At 46.8% G+C, this 23453-nt stretch overlaps 1 protein-coding gene across 1 annotated transcript in view; it reads right to left on the bottom strand.

Annotated features, from left to right (window-relative positions):
• The window catches only part of abhd16a (abhydrolase domain containing 16A, phospholipase), a 123776-nt gene that overhangs the window by 21450 nt on the left and 78873 nt on the right, over nucleotides 1-23453 (bottom strand). Inside the window, exons 12-16 of the mRNA XM_073031621.1 lie at nucleotides 23076-23199; nucleotides 16241-16345; nucleotides 8701-8764; nucleotides 6373-6426; nucleotides 4862-4924 (exon numbers count right to left, since the gene is read on the bottom strand). Of these exons, the coding sequence (XP_072887722.1) occupies nucleotides 4862-4924; nucleotides 6373-6426; nucleotides 8701-8764; nucleotides 16241-16345; nucleotides 23076-23199 (410 nt within the window). The remainder of the gene's footprint in view (nucleotides 1-4861; nucleotides 4925-6372; nucleotides 6427-8700; nucleotides 8765-16240; nucleotides 16346-23075; nucleotides 23200-23453) is intronic.

The following is a 23453-nucleotide window of genomic DNA, read 5'->3' on the forward strand; positions in this document are numbered from 1 at the left end:
GTGTCAAAGGTTACGGGGAGAAGGCAGGAGAATGGGGTTGAGAGGGAAAATAAATCAGCCTTGGTGGAATGGTGGAGCAGACTCAATGGGCTGAATGGTCTAATTCTGCTCCTATGTCTTACTCTATATACTCACCATCCTATAAGTGCCAAAAGTTGCCTCTTGGGTTCTTATTTGATCTCCCCTGTTCACCTTAAACCTATGCCTTGATTCTTGATTTCACAACCCTAGGGAGAAAGATTGTGTGCATTCTCGCTATCTATGGCCCTCATGATTTTATACACTTCTATAAAATTACCCTCAGTCTTCTATGCTCCGAGGAGTAAATCTGAGCCTGTCCGATTTTCCCCTGTAACTCGGGCCCCGAGTCCCAGCAACATCCTCAAATTCTTTCTGCACTCTTTCCAGCTTAGAGGCGTCGATCCTACAACAGTGACCAAACCTGAACACAACAGTCCAAATGCAACCTCACCAGGGTCTTGCACAAAGAATGACTTTGCTTTAACATAAGACCATAAGTTATAGGAGCAGAATTAGGACATTTGGCCGATCGAGTCTGCCTCACCATTTCATCGTGGCTGATCCATTTTCCCTCTCAGCCCCAGTCTCCTTTGCCTTCTCCCCATACCCCACATGCCCTGACCAATCAAGAATCTATCAACCTCTGCCTTAAATATAAAGACTTGGCCTCCACAGCTGCCTGTGGCAAAGAATTCCACAGATTCACCACTTTGTATTTGTTCTAACTGTGTTTGTGTTGTAGATAGATAGATAGATAGATAGATAGATACTTTATTCATCCCCATGGGGAAATTCAACATTTTTTCCAATGTCCCATACACTTGTTGTAGCAAAAACTCATTACATACAATACTTAACTCAGTAATAATATGATATGCATCTAAATCACTAACTCAAAAAGCATTAATAATAGCTTTAAAAAAAAAGTTCTTAAGTCCTGGCAGTTGAATTGTAAAGCCTAATGGCATTGGGGAGTATTGACCTCTTCATCCTGTCTGAGGAGCATTGCATCGACAGTAACCTGTCGCTGAAACTGCTTCTCTGTCTCTGGATGGTGCTATGTAGAGGATGTTCAGGGTTTTCCATAATTGACCGTAGCCTACTCAGCGCCCTTCGCTCAGCTACCGATGTTAAACTCTCCAGTACTTTGCCCACGACAGAGCCCGCCTTCCTTATCAGCTTATTAAGACGTGAGGCGTCCTTCTTCTTAATGCTTCCTCCCCAACACGCCACCACAAAGAAGAGGGCGCTCTCAACAACTGACCTATAGAACATCATCAGCATCTCACTGCAGACATTGAATGACGCCAACCTTCTAAGGAAGTACAGTCGACTCTGTGCCTTCCTGCACAAGGCATCTGTGTTGGCAGTCCAGTCTAGCTTCTCGTCCAACTGTACTCCCAGATACTTGTAGGTCTTAACCTGCTCCACACATTCTCCATTAATGATCACTGGCTCCATATGAGGCCTAGATCTCCTAAAGTCCACCACCATCTCCTTGGTCTTGGTATTTTATATGCCTCTCATTTTCTTGTAAACGAGATGTCTCTAATGCTTTGTGCCTGAGATTCTGCCGCAAATAATTTCCACTGCACCATTCCACATGTACGCATGAGAATAAACTCAATTTTATTAACCCATGAGAACTCACGATCGTCATTATTGATCCAAGGTGATCTCTACCTCCTTTACTGACCCTGGGAGACCCTACTAACTCCACGCAAGGTCCCAACCCTTTCCAATTACAAGCCCAGGGAAATTAATCCCTTTCCCATCAATGACCATTCGGTTCTTGAACAAAGCTGCACATCCATACCCAGCACCTCGGTATTGCAACACTATGACCATGTGGTACTTTGGACTTAGTTTTCTTCTTCTGTTGGTTTGATTGCGTTCTTTCTTGCGCCACAATAGTGTAGCGGTTAGCACAACACTATTACAGCTTGGGTGTCAGAGGTCAGAGCTCAGTTCTGGCAACCTCTGGGAGAAAGTTTGCACTTTCTTCCCATGTGTGCATGGATTTCCTCTGGGTATTCCACAGTCCAAAGATGTACTAGTTAGTAAGTTAATTGGTAATTATAAATTATCCTTTGATTAGGCTAGGGTTAAATTGGTGAGTTGCTGGTTAGTGTGGCTCAGTTCTGCGCTGTACCACTAAATAAATAAATAGATTTGTATAAAATATTGTTGTGTTTTCCTTGTGGAATACTGCTAATCTGATGCTATGTACCTGTGATGCTTCTGCAAGCAAGTTTTTCATTGTATCTGTGTATACGTGCATCTGCAGATGACAATAAACTCCTCTTTGAAAGCATATTCAGGCCAGAATAGGTAAGGAAGAGAGATTTTCCTCCCTGCTGTGCCCCTCATTACCAAGAGTGTTCTAAATTCAGGTTTACAGACGCGGTTGCAGAACCTCCTCATGAGGACCAGGAGAAAGCAAATCTTCAAAACACGAGGAAATGTACAGATGCTGGAAATTCAAGCAACACACAGAAAATGCTGGTGGAACGCAGCAGGCCAGGCAGCATCTACAGGAAGAAGTACAGTCAACTGTACTTCGTCCTATAGTTCCTGCCTGGCCTGCTGCGTTCCACCAGCATTTTGTGTGAAAGCAAATACTGTAGTGTTGTCCACAGAGCCAGAAGCCCCATCTAGTGGCGGCCATCTGCAACTGCAACTACCGATGTAGACTTGGCAAAATGAAAACAGCAAAGATGCTAATTATTTTCACCATCAGGTTTAACACCTGCTTCTCCGAGAACCTCACCTGGAGTACTGTGTACTGTTTTGCTTATAGGAGAAACAGTTGTATACAATGCTAGTTTAAGATTGCACTGAGAATATCCTGTTCAGTTTTGGCCTGCCACAATGAAGCCTATTGTAGGCTGGAGGAGCAACACCTCATATTCCATCTCAGTAGCCTCCAGTCTAATGGGGCGAACACTGATTTCTGTAATTTCTCCCCTCCCCCTTCCCTCTTGTTCCATTCCCATTCTGGCTCCCCTTTCACCTCTTCTCTTCTCACCTATCACCTCCACCTGGTTCACTCCTCCTTCCCTTTCTCCTATGATCCACTCTCTTCTCTTTGTCTTCAGCCCTTTGCCTTTTCTATCTATCACTTCCCAGCTTCCTACTTCATCTCCCCTCCCCCACACACCTGGCTTCACCTATCACCTTCCAGCTTGACCTCCTTCCCCTCCCCACATCTTCTAATTCTGGCTTCTTCCCCCTTCCCTTCCAGTCCTGATGAAGGGTCTTGACCTGAAACGTCAACTGTTTATTCATTTCCATGGATGCTGCCCGACCTGCTGAGTTCCTCCAGCATTTTGTGCGTGTGGCTCTGGACTTCCAACATCTGCAGAGTCTCTTGTGTTCAATTTTGGTCACCCCGCTCCAGGAAAGATGCCGTTAAACTTCGGTCTCGAGTTTACCAGTAGATCTGACCATCACTGCACAGATTTAACATATTCATTTTCTTTCTGCCTCTCTCTAATTAGATTTAGATTTAGAGAAGGTTGAATTGAGGCTGTGCCAAAGGGAGACAGCCTGAAGGGAGGCTTCAGGGCCTGTGCTATAGGGAGAAGTAGGACAGACTATGATTTTCTTCTTTGAAATGTAGGAGACTGGGAGATGACCTTATGGAGATGTGTAAATTCATGAAGGACATAAATAGGCTGAACACACAGTCTTTTTTTAATCATGGTAGGGAAACTAAAAACTCGAGGGCATAGGTTGAAGGTGAGAGGTGAAAGATGCGAAAGGGACCCGAGGGGACAACTTCTACATGTGGAGGGTGGTGGATACATGGAATGAGCTGCCAGAGAAAGTGGTTCCAGCAGTTACAGTAATAACACTTAAAATGTATTTGGACATGTCCATGGATAGAGCAGGGGTTTCCAACCTTTTTTATGCCAGGGAGCCTTACCATTGACTGAATGATCTGTGAACCCCACGTTGGGAAGCTCTGATTTAGAGGGATGTGGGCCATACATGGACAAATGAGACCAGCTTGGTGGGCATCACAGCTAGCATGGAGGAGCTGGGCCAAAAGGCCTATTTCCATATTGGTTTACTCTATGACTCTGACAACATCCACACTGCAACAACACCGACAATTGTTATGTCTGCCTACTTACTAACTGCACCTGCTGCATTTGTAGTTGATGTAATAAAGGTTCTATAAGTCTATGGATAAGAAAGGCTTAGAGCAGGGATTCCCAGTCTGGAATAAACAGACCCCTCAGTTAATGGTAGGGGTACAGAGTATAAAAAAAGTTGGGAACCCCCAGCTTAGAGGGATATAGGCCAAACATAGACAAACGGTCAGCATATCCAGTTGGACCAAAGGCCTGTTTCCTTTATGTACGACTCTAACGTGGTACCAGAAGCTACAAAGTCAGGAACACACAGCAGGTCGAGACGTAGATTTGATTTATCATCAAAGGCTCTATCAACTTTCTACAGATGTACTACGGAGCGTTCTGACTGATTACATCACCATCTGGTATGGACGGGCCAACGCACAGGATCGGGAAACCTGCAGAGGCACAACCTCCCCATCATCGAGAAGGCAGTGACTCAAGAAGGAGGCATCCATCATTAAAGATCTTCACCACCCAGGACATGCCTACTCGTGACTAACATCAGGGAGAAGGTACAGGAGCATGAAGACCCATGTTCAATGATAGCCCTAACACTTCCTCAGGAAGAGGAGACGAGGCCTGGTGTAGATCTGTCAGGATTGTACAGAGAGGTGGGACAGGCCGGAGGGGTCGAGTGGCCTGCTCCTGCTTTCCTGAACCGATTGAGTAAGGCAAGACAGAATTCAGGCTATTACCTAAACTGGAGGAGCCTCAACAGGAGATTGTTGCCTCGGTTGGACATGACATCATCTGGAATCCTGTTGGAGCAGGGGAGAGAGTACAACGGTTAGAGGCACAACTCGAAAACACAAGGCGGCTTTCCCTAGGGCTCCATCCACACTCCACCTCCCCATTCGCGCACCAATGATCTGGATGACAGAATTAATGGCTTTTAGGTGGAGGGGCAGGTAATGCTGAGGAAGCTTGGAGTTTGCACAAGATTCAGACAAATTGAGAGGATGGATAGATAGATCAATACTTCATTGATCCCAAAGGTAATTACAGTGTCACTGTAGCATTACAGGTGACAGTAGTGCAGGAATCACCGTAAACTATACATTAATGTGTGCACATTCACACTGTCTAGTACTGTACAGTATTGCACAGGGTGTCCCCGAAAGCAGGGTATGGTAAAAAAAAGCTGCTAAACAGAGCTTAACCAGAGCTCTGATAAACATGGGTTAATAACATTCATATACAGATTCACTCAATATAGAGCCTAATGACCGAAGGTAAGAATGACGTCATATGACCTCGTAACCGTGCTGCTCTTTCATTCCTCTCGAAACGAATGCTAACTGCATTTGCCTTCCTCACCACAGACACAGCCTACAAATTAACTTTTAGGGAATCCTGCACAAGGACTCCCAGGTCCTTATGCGTCTCAGTGCTTTGTATTTCTTCCCCATTTAGAAAATAGTCAACTGTTTCATTTCTTCTACCAAAGTACGTGACCATACACTTCCCAACTCTCTATTCCAACTGCCAATTTCTTTGCCTGTTCTCCTAATCTGTCTAAATCCTCAAAACTCCTCAAAACTGCCTGCCTCTACACCTATCTTCATATCATCTGTAAACTCTGCAACAAGCCATCAATTCCATCATCCAAATCATTGACTTATAATGTAAAAAGAATCGGTCCCAATAGCGACCCCTGTAGAACACTACTAGTCACCGGCAGCCAATTGGAAAAGGCACCCTTTATTCCCACTCTTTGCCTCCTGCCAATCAGCTACTGCTTTATCCATGACAGAATCTCTCCTGTAATATATGGGCTCATAGCTTGTTAAGCACCTCATGTGTGGTACCTTGTCAAAGGCCTTCTGAAAATCCAAGTACACAACATCAACTGATTCTCCTTTGTCTATCCTGCTTGTTATTTCTTTACAGAATTCCAAATGACTTGTCAGGCAAGATTTTCGCATAAGGAAACCATACAGACAACAGTCTACTTTATCATGTGCCTCCAAGTATCCTGAGACTTCATCCTTAATAATCCACTCCAACATCTTCCCAACCACTGAAGTCAGACTAACGGGCCTATAGTTTCCTTTATTCTGCCTCTCTCTCCCTTCTTGGAGTGGAGTGACATTCGTAATTTTTCAGTCTTCCGGAACCATTCCAGAATCCAGTGATCCTTGAAATCTCTAGACTTCTGTGAAGTTGAGGAACTTTGTTTGCAATCCTGAACCCGTGGTCTACTCACGTGGTGATGATTTCATCCTTGGTACGTCGGATCAGCACCACGGGACCCTGGTATCTGCAACGAGGAACAAAGCACATGGGATGAGGGGGAAGTTCCGAGTCTGCACGGGAAATGATTGATAATCAACCAGGGACAGACCTATCAGCCCACAACATCTGCTTCGAACACCTTCCCGAATTAATCTAGCCCCATCTGCCTGTAGGTGATTCAGATTCCTCCACTCCCAAAGTTCTGTCACCAAAAACCGTGACAAACGCCTACAGAAGCACAGTGGAGAGAATCCTAGCTGGTGGCATCACGGCCTGGTGTGGAATCATCAGTGCGCAGGAGCAGAAAAGCCTACAAAAGGCATTTCAAACGGCCCCGTCCATCACAGGGAAACTCTGCCCCCCCCACTGAGCACTTTCACATGGAGCGCTGCCACAAGAAAGCAGCATCCATCATCAAGACCCCCATCTTCCTCTTCTTGCTACTAACATCAGGCAGCCCTAGGTCCCGCACCGCCAGGTTCAGGAACAGCTATTACCTGACCACCATCAGGCTCCTGAACTGTTGTGGATAACTTCACTCACTTCCACACTGAACTGATTTCACAACCAATGGACTCACTTTCAAAGACTCATTACAACACATATCAACTTTTTTTTTGTATTTTCACAGTTTGGTTTCTTCTGCACATTGGTGTTTGTCAACCTTTGTCTGTCTGTGTGTCGTTTCTTGTAAATTCTGTTCTATTTCTTTATATCCTGTAAATGCCGGCAAGGAAATGAATCTTGGGTAACATTGACATACTCTGATAAGAAATGAACTTTGAACACCCTGTATGTTCATGCACCAGCCTAAAAGCCTCTTAAAACATCACTGTCACATCGATGGCAGCTCATTCCAGGTAAAAAAAAAACTTGCTCTGCTCATCTTGTAACTTTCCCCTTCTCACCTTAAAGACATGCCCTCTAGTACTTGAGATTTCTACCCTGGGAGAAAAACTCTGACCTACCAGAACTTTATTAATTTCTAGCACGTCTTTGCCTGCCTCCGATGCTCCACTGGGAAAACGGCCCAAGCTTCTACCCTGGGATTCCTCGTTTCAGAAGTTAAATTAATGAGGGGGAAACTTTGGTGAGACATGGGAGAGTTTTACATGAATTAGAAGCAGAAAGGTCACAAGTAGGTCGTGGCTGGGCTAACTTCAACCATAACCCCATATTCCAAAGTTCAAGTAAAGTTATTATCAAAGTATTCTTTACCACGGCCCTCCTCCTTCCCTTTCTCCCATGGTCTTCCACCCTCTCCAATCGGATTGCCCCTTCTCCAGTCCTTTAAGTCTTTCACCTCTCAGCTTCCCAGCTCCTTCCTTCCCTCCTCCCACCTATCACTTACCACCTTGTACTCCCTCTCCTCCTCCCCCCAACTTCTTACTCGGCTTTCTCCTCTCCCTCTGCAGTTCTGAAGAAGGGTCTCGGCCCGAAACGTCGACTGTTTACTCTTTTCCACAGACACTGCCTAATCTGCGGAGGTCCCCCAGTGTTTTTTGTGTTGCTTCGGGCTGCCAGTATCTGCAGATATTCTCCTGATTATAAGATTCATTTTCTTGCAGGCGTTCACAGTACAACAACGAACTACAAGAGAATCAATGAATGTCTACACACAAAGACTGATGAGCAACCAAAGGGTAAAAGAAGGCAATCTGCTAATGTATAAAAAAACTAAACAAATAAATAAATAATACTGAGAACATGAGGTGTAGAGCCCTTGAAAGTGAGTCCATAAGGTTGTATTGCGTGATCAGTTCAGTGTTGAGATGAGTGAAGTTAGCCACGGCAGTTCAGGACCTGATGGTTGTTGGATAATACCTGTTCCTGAACGTGGTGGTGTGGGACCCGAGGCTTCTGTACTTCCTGCCCGACGGCAGCAGCGAGAAGAGAGCATGGCGTCCACACCTGATAACTTTCACCCACAACTCATTAAGCATCTTCCTTCACAGAAGGGATTCCAAGATATGGAGTCTGGAAATCCATGGAGGGAACCCCAGTGTTCAGGACCAGCAAGCCTATGGCTAGAATTCCACAGGTGGGGACCTGTACAATTCACAGAGGGAATTCCAGGGATCAGACCCAACAGGGTGGAGGCAGAACACCAAAGGTGACTGAAGTCACTGTAAACGCTGAACGCAGGCTCACAAGGGTCACAGCCATGATATCTCCTCCAAACACACCCCACAGAGAGGAGCGCTGGCTAATGCTATGAAAGCACTTCACCTCTTGCAGGCATGGATTTGGGGAGTGAGACAGGGAGGGGGAGCCCATTCCTACACAGGGGCCAACTCACTTGCACAGTTGATCTGCATTGTTGAGGTTCAAGTAATCGCGAACTGTTCGAGTCACGAGACCTCCTGCAAGCAAGAAGAGAGAGTCAGCCTGAGAGACAAGGGCAACACAGCATAGAAACAGGCCCTTTGGCCCACCACCTCCATGCCAGCCTGTTTGTCCCGAGCTACATTAACCGATATCCACCACTCTTGTATAAAAAATATACAACACAGATCACCACTACTCAAGATGCCTGTGCTAAACATGGTGACAAACTAAACCAAAATCTCTTCTGCCTGTGTGTGATTTATATCCCTCCATTCTCTGTGTACTCCTATGACTATCTAACAGCCTGTTAAAAACCACTATCATTAGACTATAAGCTTTTGGACCAGAATTAGGCCATTTGGCCCACTGTATCTGTTCTGTCAGTTGATCATGGCTGACCCAATTTTCTTCTCGGCCCCAATCTGCTGCCTTCTCCCCATATCCCTTCATGCACTGACCAATCAAGAATCTATCAAACTCTGCCTTAAATATACATAAAGACTTGGCCTCCACAACTGCCTATGCCAAAAAATTCCACAGATTCACAACTCCCTGGCTAAAGATACTCCTCCTCACCTCCATTCTAAAAGGATAACCCTCTATTCTGAGGCTGTGTCCTCTGGTAATAAACTATCCTATCAAAGAAGACATCTTCTCCACATCCACTCTATCACGGCCTTTCACCATTCGACAAGTTTCAATTAGTCTTCTGAATTCTAGTGAATACAAGCCCAGAGTCATCAAACGCTTTTCATGTGACAAGCCATTTAATCCTGGAATCATTTTCGTGAGCCTCCTTTGAACCCTCTCCAGTTTCAGCACATCCTTTCTAAGATAAGGGGCCCAAAACTGCTCACAATACTCCAAATTTGGCCTCACCAGTGCTTTATAAAGTCTCAACATTACATCTTCATTTTTATATTCTAGTCCCCTTGAAATGAAAGCCAACATTGTATTTACCTTCACCACCACATACTCAACCTGCAAATTAATGTTTTTAGGGAATCCTGCACAAGGACACCCAACCTTTGCACCTCAGTTTTTTTGTATTTTCTCTCCATTAAGAAAATAGTCAATCCTTTTATTTCTTTTACCAAAGTGCACAACCATACACTTCCCAACACTGTATTCCATTTGCCATTTCTTTGACCATTCTCCTAATCTAAATCCTTCTGTAGCCTAATTCCTCAAAACTACCTGCCCCTCCACCTATCTTCATATCGTCCGCAAACTTTGCAACAAAGTCATCAATTCCATTATCCAAATCATTGACATATTATGTAAAAAGGATCAGTCCCAACAGAAACTCCTGTGGAACACCACTAGCCACCGGTGGCCGACCAGAAAAGGCTCCCTTTATTCCCACTCTTTGCCTCCTGCCAAGCAACTACAGAAACAGGTGACCCCTGTTTCCATCCAAGGGGTCAGTGTGGACATGGTGGAGGATTACAAATACCTGGGGATACGAATTGACAATAAACTGGACTGGTCAAAGAACACTGAGACTGTATACAAGAAGGGTCAGAGCCGTCTCTTATTTCCTGAGGTCCTTTAACATCTGCCGGACGATGCTAAGGATGTTATACAAGTCTGTGGTGGCCAGTGCTATCATGTTTATTGTTGTGTGCTGGGGCAGCAGGCTGACGGTAGCAGACACCAACAGAATCAACAAGCTCATTTGTAAGGCCAGTGATGTTGTGGGGGTGGAACTGGACTCTCTGACGGTGGTGTCTGAAAAGAGTATGCTGTCCAAGTTGCATGCCATCTTGGACAATGTCTCCCATCCACTCCATAATGTACTGGTTAGGCACAGGAGTACATTCAGCCAGAGACTCATTCCACCAAGATGCAACACTGAGAGTCATAGGAAGTCATTCCTGCCTGTGGCCATCAAACTTTACAATTCCTCCCTCGGAGTGTCAGACACCCTGAGCCAATAGGCTGGTCCTCGACTTATTTCCACTTGGCATAATTTACCTATTATTATTTAATTATTTATGGTTTTATATTGCTATATTTCTACACTATTCTTGGTTGGTGTGACTGTAACGAAACCCAATTTCCCTCGGGATCAATACAGTATGTCTGTCTGTCTGTCTGCCTCTGTCCATGCTAGAATCTATCCAGTAATACCATGGGCTCATAGCTTGTTAAGCCTCATATGTGGTACCTTGTGAAAGGCCTTGGGAAAATCTAAGACAACAACATCAACTGATTCTCCTTTGTCTATCCTGCTTGTTACTTCTTCAAAGAGTTCCAACAGATTTATCATACAAGATTTCCCCTTGAAGAAACCATGCTAACTACAACCTATTTTATCATTTGTCTCCAAGTACCCGGAAACCACATCCTTAACAATCGACTCCAACATTTTCCCAACCACTGAGGTCAGAATAACTCACGTATAATTTCTTTTCATCTGCTTTCTCCCTTCCTTAAGAGTGGAGTGACATTTCCAATTTTCCAGTCTTATGGAACCATTTCAGAATCTACTGATTCTTGAAAGATCATTACTAATTCCTCCACAATCTCTTCAGCCACCTTTTTCAGAACCATTGGGTGTACACCATCTGGTCCAAGTAATCTATCTACCTTCAGACCTTTCAGTTTCCCAAGAACCTTCTCTCTAGTAATGGTAATCACACACTTCACGACCCCTGACACCTGGAACTTCCCCATATTGCCAGTGTCTTCCACAGAGAAGACTGATGCAAAATACATATTTAGCTTGTCCGTCATTTCCTTGTTCCCCCCATTACTACCTCTCTAGCATCATTTTCCAGCGGTCCGATATCTGCTCTCACCTCTCTTTTACACTTCTGGTATCCTCTTTAATATTATTGGCCAATGTGACCAATTAACCTTGAACCTGCACATTGCTCAGTCAGTCCAGATTGGGAACAGCATCTCCAACACCATCACACTGAGCACAGGGGCTCCCCAGGGTTGTGTGCTCAGTCCACTGCTGTTCACTCTGCTGACCCATGACGGTGCTGCAACACACAGCTCGAACCATATCATCAAGTTCGCCGATGACACGACCGCGGTGGGTCTCATCAGCAAGAATGACGAACGAGTCAGCTTACAGAGAGGAGGTGCAGCGGCTAACGGACTGGTGCAGAGCCAACAACCTGTCTCTTAATGTGAACAAAACAAAAGAGATGGTTGTTGACTTCAGGAGGGCACGGAGCGACCACTCCCTGCTGAACATTGACGGCTCCTCGGTAGAGATCGTAAAGAGCACCAAATTTCTTGGGGTTCACCTGACGGAGAATATCACCTGGTCCCTCACCAATAGCTCCATAGCAAAGAAAGCCCAGCAGCATCTCTACTTTTTGCGAAGGCTGAGGAAAGTCCATCTCCCACCCCCCCATCCTCAACACATTCTACAGGGGTTGTATTGACAGCATCCTGAGCAACTGCATCACTGCCTGGTTCGGAAATTGCACCATCCCGGATCGCAAGACACTGCAGCGGATAGTGAGGTCAGCTGAGAAGATCATCGGGGTCTCTCTTCCAGCCATCACAGACATTTTCACTACACGCTGCATCCGCAAAGCAAACAGCATTATGAAGGACCCCATGCACCCCTCATACAAACTCTTCTCCCTCCTGCTGTCTGGGAAAAGGCTCCGAAGCATTCGGGCTCTCACGACCAGACTACGTAACAGTTTCTTCCCCCAAGCTATCAGACTCCTCAATACCCGAAGCCTGGACTGACACCTTGCCCTACTGTCCTGTTTATTATTTATCGTTAATGGCTGCACTTTTTTTGTGCACTTTATGCAGTCCTGCGTAGGTCTGTAGTCTAGTGCAGCTTTCTCTGTGTTGTTTTTTTATTACGTAGTTCGGTCTAGTTTTTAGTACTGTGTCATGTAAACCATGGTCCTGAAAAACATTGTCTCATTTTTACTATGCACTGCACCAGCAGTTATGGTCGAAATGACAATAAAAGTGACTTGACTTGACTTGACTTGCTGGATTGAACAACCAGAGGAGACCCACGTGGACATGGGGAGAACATACAAATACCTTACAGACGGCAGCAGGAAAAGAACCCAGGTCACTGGCTACTTTACCAAGCTAGCTAGTCCCCCCACCAAGCTGGTCCCATTTGCCTGTGTTTGGCCTTTATTCCTCTAAACCTTTCCTCTCCATGCCACGTACCTATCCAAATAAAGGCTTTTACTATGCCTGCCCCAGTCATTTCTTCTGACAGTTCATACACACTACCCGCTAGGTGAATAAGTCGCTTATCGAGTCTTTTTTAAATCTTTCCCTTCCAACTTTAAACCCATCTGAGGATACATACAGATCAGTCCACCTCTCCAAGTCCAACCCTACGTCCGTTGTGAGAGGTGGAAATGGGCAAGGCTGGCCAATCCCCTGTACAGCGGATGAACTGGATTACAGAAATATTGATGAACTCCAACCATACCAATGACTTTGGACAATGGAGATGGGAGGTCATCGATGGCCTAAGCTCCACCAGGAGCTCAGGGAAAAGGAAAGAGGAACACAGATCACTCCATTACAACATTACCTTAAGGTATATGAGGGCAAACAGTAACAGGATGCAGAATAAAGTGTAAAATTTACAGGTAAAGTGCAGTGTAAATAGGCAATAAGGTGCAAGATCATAACGAGGTAGATCGCTAGGTCAGGTCTCCATCTTATTGTACTAGGGACTGTTCAAAAACCGTATAACAGAAGAGGAAATGGGCTAAACACTTAGGTTGCAGAGTGTCAGCGTCACGAGCCCCGTGGCCTCTCCGGTTTGCCATAGAGCGTTGAGCTTCTAGGGTTACTGAGCACCTGTATTTACTAATCATTATCTTAACTACAGCCATTAAGCCCTGGTGCTTTTGGTTTTATTGTCAAGTTTATTGTGACTGGTGTGTTTCCCGCATTCTATGATTATTTAAAGAGGACTCTCGTTCACTGCCTCAGTGGATTCACTGTGTCAGAGAGAATGAATTCTCTCGCCTGCTGTTCAGTTGTTCCCCCCGAGACTCTGTTGGTATTCCTGTGTCTAACCTACTGTTTCCGTCTCTTCATGACCCTGCTCTCCTCCGCTCCTCCGTCAAGTCGTGAGCCAGCACCCTCTGCTCCCGGGTTAAGTCATGAGCCTGCCACCCTCCTTCCTGGGCCCAGTCGTGAGCCTGCTGCCCTCTGCCCCCGGGTCCAGCAGTGAGCTTGCTGCCCTCTGTCCCCGGGTCCAGTCATGAGCCTGTTGCCCTCTGCCCCTGGGTCCAGCAGTGAGCTTGCTGCCCTCTGCCTCCGGGTCCAGTCATGAGCCTGCCGCCCTCTGCCCCTGGGTCCAGCAGTGAGCTTGCTGCCCTCTGCCCCTGGGTCGAGTCATGAGCCTGTTGCCCTCTGCCCCTGGGTCCAGCAGTGAGCTTGCTGCCCTCTGCCCCCGGGTCCAGTCATGAGCCTGCTGCCCTCTGCCCCCGGGTCCAGCAGTGAGCTTGCTGCCCTCTGCCCCTGGGTCGAGTCATGAGCCTGTTGCCCTCTGCCCCTGGGTCCAGTCATGAGCCTGTTGCCCTCTGCCCCTGGATTGAGTCATGAGCCTGCCGCCCTCTGCCCCCGGGTCCAGTCGTGAGCCTGCCGCCCTCTGCCCCTGGGTCCAGCAGTGAGCTTGCTGCCCTCTGCCCCTGGGTCGAGTCGTGAGCCTGTTGCCCTCCTTCCTGGGTCCAGTCGTGAGCCTGTTGCCCTCTGCCCCTGGGTCCAGTCATGAGCCTGCCGCCCTCTGCCCCTGGGTCCAGTCGTGAGCCTGTTGCCCTCTGCCCCTGGATTGAGTCATGAGCCTGTCGCCCTCCACTCCTGGGTCGAGTAGTAAACCTGTTGCCCTCCGCACCTGGGTCGAGTAGTGAGCCTGTTGCCCTCTGCTCCTAGGTCAAGTGGTTGTCAGAGCTTCCTGTGACTGACAGCCTGCCGTTCCACCGTACCTGGGTCCAGTCCTCCAGACAGTTAGTCCAGGGCTTGGATTGATGGCTCAGTAATGACCCTGTGAACATGACAGAACCACTCCGATCAGAGTTCCCGTAACCACTGACCATCCCATGCTCCACAGGGAGAGACTGTCCAGACTGGGCAGGGGCCGAGGGTACAGGTACCGTCTACGACAATAAAGGACCTGGACAGAGCGAGGAGAAAAGCCATGCTCTCCCACAGAAAGCATCCTGTCCGGACTCATCACAGCTTGGCATGGCAACTACTCTGCCAGTGACGCAAGGAACAGCAGTGAGTTTGGACACAGCTCAGCACAACACAGAAAGCAGCCTCCCCTCTACAGATTCTGACTATACTCCTTGCCGCCTCAGGAAAGCAGCCACCCACCCACCCTGGACACCCTCTCTTCTCCCCTCTTCCACGAGGCAGAAAACAGAAAAGCCTGAAAGTACGCGGCACCAAGACAGTTCTACGCCGCCATTATCAGACTATTAAATTGTTCCCCAATGCAACAGACGGACTCTTGACCTAACAATCGACCTCGCTGTGATCTTGCACCTTATTGTCTACCTGAACTGCACTTTCTCTGTAGCTGTTACACTTTATTCTGTATTGTGATATTGCTTTCCCTTGTACTGTGTAATGACCTGGTCCATACGAACAGCATGCAAGACGAGCTGTGCACTGTACCTCCATATATGTGGCAACAATAAGCCAGTTACAATTCTAATTCCTTCAGGGGGTGGTCAGCACAGATTGGTCCAGACTGGTAGATGCATTAATGGGAAACTGGAAGAAAATTTAATTATACTCAAGAACTGATGGACTCAGAACAGTGACAAGCTGGCCTCCACTCTCATCGTTGGGGAGAAAGAGTTTGTCTGAGGTACCGAAGTGCTGGGTGGTGAACTGTAGTTTGATAGGGGTGGGTGGGTGGGTGTGGAGTGAGTGTGGGGTTGGGGTTGGGGAGGGGGGGGGGGAGAACGCCTGTTTGAGATACCGAAGTGCTGGGTGGTAAACTGTAGTTTGATGGGGGGAGGGGTGGGGGAAGAGAGAGTCTGTCTGAGTTGGTGCTGGGTGGTGAACTGTAGTTTGAATAACTCTAGATCAAAGGACTCTGGTGCTTCTGCTTGCATGGTGAGGGGGTAGGAGTTCAGATGGGGGGGCGATGTTTTTGCTGCTGCTTGTGTGAAGGGAGCGGGTTCAGAGGAGGGCTTTGGGGCCTCAATGTTTCTATCATTCTATGGGGCTTCTTCATTCGTGGATGTCTGTGAAGAGGACGAATTTCAGGTTGTATACTGGTAGAAAATGTACTTTGAAACTTTGAAGTGATGGGGCTCTAAGACTGTTAAATTGTGCAGGGCTCCTGTTAAAAACATGTCTGAATGAAGAGGTTCACCTTACAAGACAATGAACCCAGAGCTGACATCTATTATTGGCCAAGTGGCCTCTTCCTGTCTTGCCCCTTCCTCTTCAACACCTTGCTGCTTCGCCCCATAGCTGCCGCGTGATTTCTCTCCATTTCCAAAGGAGAGCAGGAGAGCTGAAAGGTTACTTACGGCAGCTCTCTGGCATGACCTTCAGGGCAAGGGGGACAAGGTCGTCAAAGGATGCGTCCAGGATGAGGGCACGGATCTCTGGGTAGTTCATTGTGGCCCAGGTCGCTGGAAAAGAAAACATCAGATTTAACAGCAACCCCAGCCCACATCGCAGCCCTGACTGCTTCCAACCCTACACAGTAGAGTAAATTTCCGATAACCCCCCACCCCCTCGTTCGGAAATCCCGATGCTTCACTATCAAATCCACCAGGTTTTGCTTCCAACACCCACTCCCAATTCTCCAGGGCTACTTTTAAACATCTAGAGATTAAAGATTAGCTTTACCTGTCCGATGTACATCAAAACATACAGTGAAATGAGTTGCTCTGCATCAAATCAGTTGAGAGCAGTCGGCAAGCGTCACCAACATAGCACACCTACAACTTACTAACCCTATCCGTCTAACTTTGGAATGTGAGTGGAATCGACAGCACCCAGAGGAAACCCACACGGTCACGGGGAGAACACACAAACTCCTTACAGACAGTGGTGGGAGTCGAACCCTGATCGCTGATGTTGCCAAGTGATTGCACTGACCGCTGCACTACGGGGCCAAGTAACCACTTTTTCCATGCTCACTTTTAATGTACCAGATCCCTGTTCTCTGCTCCCTTTAGACACTGAGTCCCATCTCCCTCACTCTCACTAAACTCACTAAGTCTGGTCTACATTACAGACCAGCTGAGGGTCCTGCTTTTGCACAATCTTTGTTTTCCACTCTATGGTATTATTCCTGTATTCATCATTCTTGTATAAAGTATGTATAATTGCTGTTCTGGATGTTGTTTACACCAATGCTGCTGTAAAGCAGAGTTATCAATGTACTGCAGCTCACCACACTTGACAATAAACTCCACTTCCCAAGCTTCTGTTAAACTCACTTGAGCTTGATTCTCTGTGCTCACCTTAAACTAACTGGAGTCCCACTTTCCACATATTGTGCCCAGATTCACAAGCTCCCTTTAAACTGAACGGGAACGGGACCCCATTCCAGTTCCCTTTAAACTCACTGGGGCTCCCATTCCAGTTCCCATTAAACTCACTGGGACCCCCATTCCAGTTCCCTTTAAACTCACTGGGACCCCCATTCCAGTTCCCTTTAAACTCACTGGGACCCCCATTCCGGTTCCCTTTAAACTCACTGGGACCCCCATTCCGGTTCCCTTTAAACTCACTGGGACCCCCATTCCGGTTCCCTTTAAACTCACTGGGACACCCATTCCGGTTCCCATTAAACTCACTGGGACCCCCATTCCGGTTCCCTTTAAACTCACTGGGACCCCCATTCCGGTTCCCTTTAAACTCACTGGGACCCCCATTCCAGTTCCCTTTAAACTCACTGGGACCCCCATTCCAGTTCCCTTTAAACTCACTGGGACACCCATTCCGGTTCCCATTAAACTCACTGGGACCCCCATTCCGGTTCCCTTTAAACTCACTGGGACCCCCATTCCAGTTCCCTTTAAACTCACTGGGACCCCCATTCTAGTTCCCTTTAAACTCACTGGGACCCCCATTCCAGTTCCCATTAAACTCACTGGGACCCCCATTCCGGTTCCCTTTAAACTCACTGGGACCCCCATTCCGGTTCCCTTTAAACTCACTGGAACCCCCCATTCTGTTTCACTTTAAACTCACTGGGACCCCCTTTTCAGTTCCCTTTAAATTCACTGGGACCCCCATTCTGTTTCACTTTAAACTCACTGGGACCCCCGTTTCAGTTCCCTCACTGGGACCCCCTTTTCAGTTCCCTTTAAACTCACTGGGGCCCCCATTCCAGTTCCCATTAAACTCACTGGGACCCCCATTCCAGTTCCCTTTAAACTCACTGGGACACCCATTCCGGTTCCCATTAAACTCACTGGGACCCCCATTCCGGTTCCCTTTAAACTCACTGGGACCCCCATTCCGGTTCCCTTTAAACTCACTGGGACCCCCATTCCAGTTCCCTTTAAACTCACTGGGACACCCATTCCGGTTCCCATTAAACTCACTGGGACCCCCATTCCGGTTCCCTTTAAACTCACTGGGACCCCCATTCCAGTTCCCTTTAAACTCACTGGGACCCCCATTCCAGTTCCCATTAAACTCACTGGGACCCCCATTCCGGTTCCCTTTAAACTCACTGGGACCCCCATTCCAGTTCCCTTTAAACTCACTGGGACCCCCATTCCAGTTCCCTTTAAACTCACTGGGACCCCCATTCCGGTTCCCTTTAAACTCACTGGGACCCCCATTCCGGTTCCCTTTAAACTCACTGGAACCCCCCATTCTGTTTCACTTTAAACTCACTGGGACCCCCATTCCAGTTCCCTTTAAACTCACTGGGACCCCCATTCCAGTTCCCATTAAACTCACTGGGACCCCCATTCCGGTTCCCTTTAAACTCACTGGGACCCCCATTCCAGTTCCCTTTAAACTCACTGGGACCCCCATTCCAGTTCCCTTTAAACTCACTGGGACCCCCATTCCGGTTCCCTTTAAACTCACTGGGACCCCCATTCCGGTTCCCTTTAAACTCACTGGAACCCCCCATTCTGTTTCACTTTAAACTCACTGGGACCCCCTTTTCAGTTCCCTTTAAATTCACTGGGACCCCCATTCTGTTTCACTTTAAACTCACTGGGACCCCCGTTTCAGTTCCCTCACTGGGACCCCCTTTTCAGTTCCCTTTAAATTCACTGGGACCCCCTTTTCAGTTCCCTTTAAACTCACTGGGACCCCCATTCCGGTTCCCTTTAAATTCACTGGGACCCCCATTCCGGTTCCCTTTAAATTCACTGGGACCCCAATTCCGGTTCCCTTTAAACTCACTAGGACCCCCATTCTGGTTCACTTTAAACTCACTGGGACCCCCGTTTCAGTTCCCTTTAAACACACTGGGACCCCCATTCCAGTTCCATATAACAATTACAGCACGGAAACAGGCCCTCTGCCCTTCTAGTCCGTGCCGAACGCTTACTCTTACCTAGTCCCAGTGACCCGCACTCAGCCCATAACCCTCCATTCCTTTCCTGTCCATATACCTATCCAATTTTACTTTAAATGACAATACCGAACCCGTCTCTACCGCTTCTACTGCAAGCTCGTTCCACACAGCTACCACTCGCTGGGTAAAGAAATTCCCCCTTGTGTTACCCCTAAACTTTTGCCCTCTAACTCTCAACTCATGTTTTCTTGTTTGAATCTCCCCTACTCTCAATAGAAAAAGTCTATCCACGTCAACTCGATCTATCCCCCTCATAAATTTAAATACCTCTATCAAGTCCCCCCTCAACCTACGCTCCAAAGAATAAAGACCTAACTTGTTCAACCTTTCCTTGTAACTTAGGTGCTGAAACCCAGGTAACATTCCAGTAAACCTTCTCTGTACTCTATTTTGTTGACATCTTTCCTATAATTCGGTGATCAGAACTGTACACAATACTCCAAATTCGGCCTTACCAATGCCTTGTACAATTTTAACATTACATCCCAACTCCTTTACTCAATGCTCTGATTTATAAAGGCCAGCATACCAAAAGCTTTCTTCACCACCCTATCCACATGAGATTCCACTTTCCGGGAACTATGCACCATTATTCCTAGATCACTCTGTTCTACTGCATTCTTCAATGCCCTACCATTTACCATGTATTTCCTATTTGGATTATTCCTACCAAAATGTAGCACCTCACACTTAGCAGCATTAAACTCCATCTGCCATCGTTCAGCCCACTCTTCTAACTGGCCTAAATCTCTCTGCAAGCTTTGAAAACCTACTTCATTATCCACAACGCCACCTACCTTAGTATCATCTGCATACTTACTAATCCAATTTACCACCCCATCATCCAGATCATTAATGTATATGACAAACAACATTGGACCCAGTACAGTTCCCTGAGGCACACCACTAGTCACCGGCCTCCAACCTGACAAACACTTATCCACCACTACTCTCTGGCATCTCCCATCCAGCCACTGTTGAATCCATTTTACTACTTCAATATTAATACCTAATAATTGAACCTTCCTAACTAACCTTCCGTGTGGAACCTTGTCAAAGGCCTTACTGAAGTCCATATAGACAACATCCACTGCTTTACCCTCGTCAACTTTCCTAGTAACCTCTTCAAAAAATTCAATAAGATTTGTCAAACATGACCTTCCACGCACAAATCCATGCCGACTATTCCTAATCAGACCCTGTCTATCCAGATAATTATATATACCATCTCTAAGGATAATTTCCATTAATTTACCTACCACCAACGTCAAACTGACAGGTCTACAATTGCTAGGTTTACTCTTAGAACCCTTTTTAAACAATGGACCCACATGAGCAATACGCCAATCCTCCGGCACCATCCCCATTTCTAATGACATTTGGAATATTTCTGTCAGAGCCCTTGCTATTTCTACACTAACTTCCCTCAAGATCTTAGGGAATATCCTGTCAGGACCCAGAGATTTATCCACTTTTATATTCCTTAAAAGTGCCAGTACTTCCTCTTCTTTAGTCGTCATAGTTTCCATAACTTCCCTACTTGGTTCCCTTACCTTACACAATTCAATATCCTTCTCCTTAGTGAATATCGAAGAAAAGAAACTGTTCAAAATCTCCCCCATCTCTTTCGGCTCCACACATAGCTGTCCACTCTGATTCTCTAAGGGACCAATTTTATCCCTCACTATCCTTTTGCTATTAATATAACTGTAGAAACCCTTTGAATTTATTTTCACCTTACTTGCCAAAGCAACCTCGTATCTTCTTCTGGCTTTTCTAATTTCTTTCTTAAGATTCTTCTTACATTCTTTATATTCCTCGAGCACCTCACTTTCTCCACGCTGCCTATATTTATTGTAGATATCTCTCTTTTTCCTAACCAAGTTTCCAATATCCCTTGAAAACCATGGCTCTCTCAAACTATTAACCTTTCCTTTCAACCTAACAGGAACATAAAGATTCTGTACCATCAAAATTTCACCTTTAAATGACCTCCATTTCTCTATTACATCCTTCCCATAAAACAAATTGTCCCAATCCACTCCTTCTAAATCCTTCCACATCTCCTCAAAGTTAGCCTTTCTCCGATCAAAAATCTCAACCCTGGGTCCAGTTCTATCCTTCTCCATAATTTTTTCCCTTTAAACTCACTGGGACCCCCATTCCGGTTCCCTTTAAACTCACTGGGACCCCCATTCCGGTTCCCTTTAAACTCACTGGGACCCCCATTCCGGTTCCCCTTAAACTCACTGGGACCCCCATTCCGGTTCCCTTTAAACTCACTGGGACACCCATTCCGGTTCCCTTTAAACTCACTGGGACCCCCATTCCAGTTCCTTTTAAACTCACTGGGACCCCCATTCCGGTTCCCTTTAAACTCACTGGGACACCCATTCCGGTTCCCTTTAAACTCACTGGGACCCCCATTCCGGTTCCCTTTAAACTCACTGGGACCCCCATTCCGGTTCCCCTTAAACTCACTGGGACCCCCATTCCGGTTCCCTTTAAACTCACTGGGACACCCATTCCGGTTCCCTTTAAACTCACTGGGACCCCCATTCCAGTTCCCCTTAAACTCACTGGGACCCCCATTCCGGTTCCCTTTAAACTCACTGGGACACCCATTCCGGTTCCCTTTAAACTCACTGGGACCCCCATTCCAGTTCCCCTTAAACTCACTGGGACCCCCATTCCGGTTCCCTTTAAACTCACTGGGACCCCCATTCCAGTTCCCTTTAAACTCACTGGGACACCCATTCCGGTTCCCATTAAACTCACTGGGACCCCCATTCCGGTTCCCCTTAAACTCACTGGGACCCCCATTTTTCGCCTTTAAGTTCACAGAGATCAGATTCCTGCGCCCTTTAATGCAAAAGTCCCTGACAACCATGAATCAACCATTTACACTGTTCCGATACTAACTCAGTGTATTCTCCCCTCATTGCCATCAACTCTCCCTCCCTCCCTTCACACCAGATTCTGCAGCTCACCATCACACTGGGGACAATTCACCGAAGCTCATTATCTGATTAACAGCAGTAGAACTATTTTTCTGCAGTTTCTGATGTGTTTAAAGGAAGTCAGATCCAGTGTATGTAAAAAGACCTTGTTTTTGGGATGCAGGAGGAAACAGAAACATCATCTTCATGGAGTGATGTCTCAGAAAGTCTGCATCCATCATTAAAGAAAGCATTTTCCCATTCTTCCCACTCTTCCCATTTCTCTCAGCATGGAGGAGGCACAGGAGCCTGAAGACATGCACTCAGTGTTTCAGGAACAGCTCCTTCCTCACCACCATTAGTTCTCTGAACGGACAATGAACTCATCTACACTATCTCACGTTTTTTGTCCTGATGAATGGTCTCGGCCCAAAATGTTGACTGTTTTATCATTTCCAAAGTTGCTGCCCGACCTGCTGAGTTCCTCCAGCATCTGGTGTGTTGCTCACTTTTTCTGCTTTCTTCTGCACTACTTCTTTAATTTCCCTGTATATATATCCTTGTTGGTAACTTTTAGTTTTTTACTATTATCAATAGCAATGTACGGCTGCCACAAAACAACAAATTTCACAACATACGCCAGTGATACTAAACCTGAATCTGATTCAGATTCACTGGGTGGGGTGGGAAGAGCCTATGCGGTCACAGGGAGAACATGCAAACTCCTCATATATAGAAAGTGCTTAGCGCCCGAGGTCAGGATTGAACCCAGACCGGCGGAGCTGGAAGCCAGCAGCTCTACCCGCCGTGCCGCAGAACCGTCACGGGATCACAGCGGAGCTGAGAAGTAGGAGGAGCAGCTGGGACCTGTGAATCCACCAATCGACCAGGCGTACAGGATGATGTCCTCGATGCGGAAGTTGAGGCGATGGATTGCATATTGTATCACCACATCCATGGCGTTGGCCTCGTTCTGGGGGAAAGGCACGCCCTAGGGTGTCAAATAAGGCAGGAGTTAATGACAACTGCACCTCCATCACACAGCAGAAGAAAACCCCACTCGCATTTGCCCCTCCTGAGTGGGAACGGCAGAGAATTTCAGGGGGTGTGGGTGAAACAGCCAATACAAATTAATTGGCACACTGCCAAATGGAATGAAGTTTGAGGGTAGTGAGGTACTGTCAGTGACTGGTTGTCACAGAATGAGAGGTGCAGACGAGGTGGGGGTGCTGGGGCAAGGATGGA

The sequence above is a fragment of the Hemitrygon akajei genome, chromosome 2 (assembly GCF_048418815.1).
Source record: "Hemitrygon akajei chromosome 2, sHemAka1.3, whole genome shotgun sequence".
Taxonomy (NCBI): domain Eukaryota; kingdom Metazoa; phylum Chordata; class Chondrichthyes; order Myliobatiformes; family Dasyatidae; genus Hemitrygon; species Hemitrygon akajei.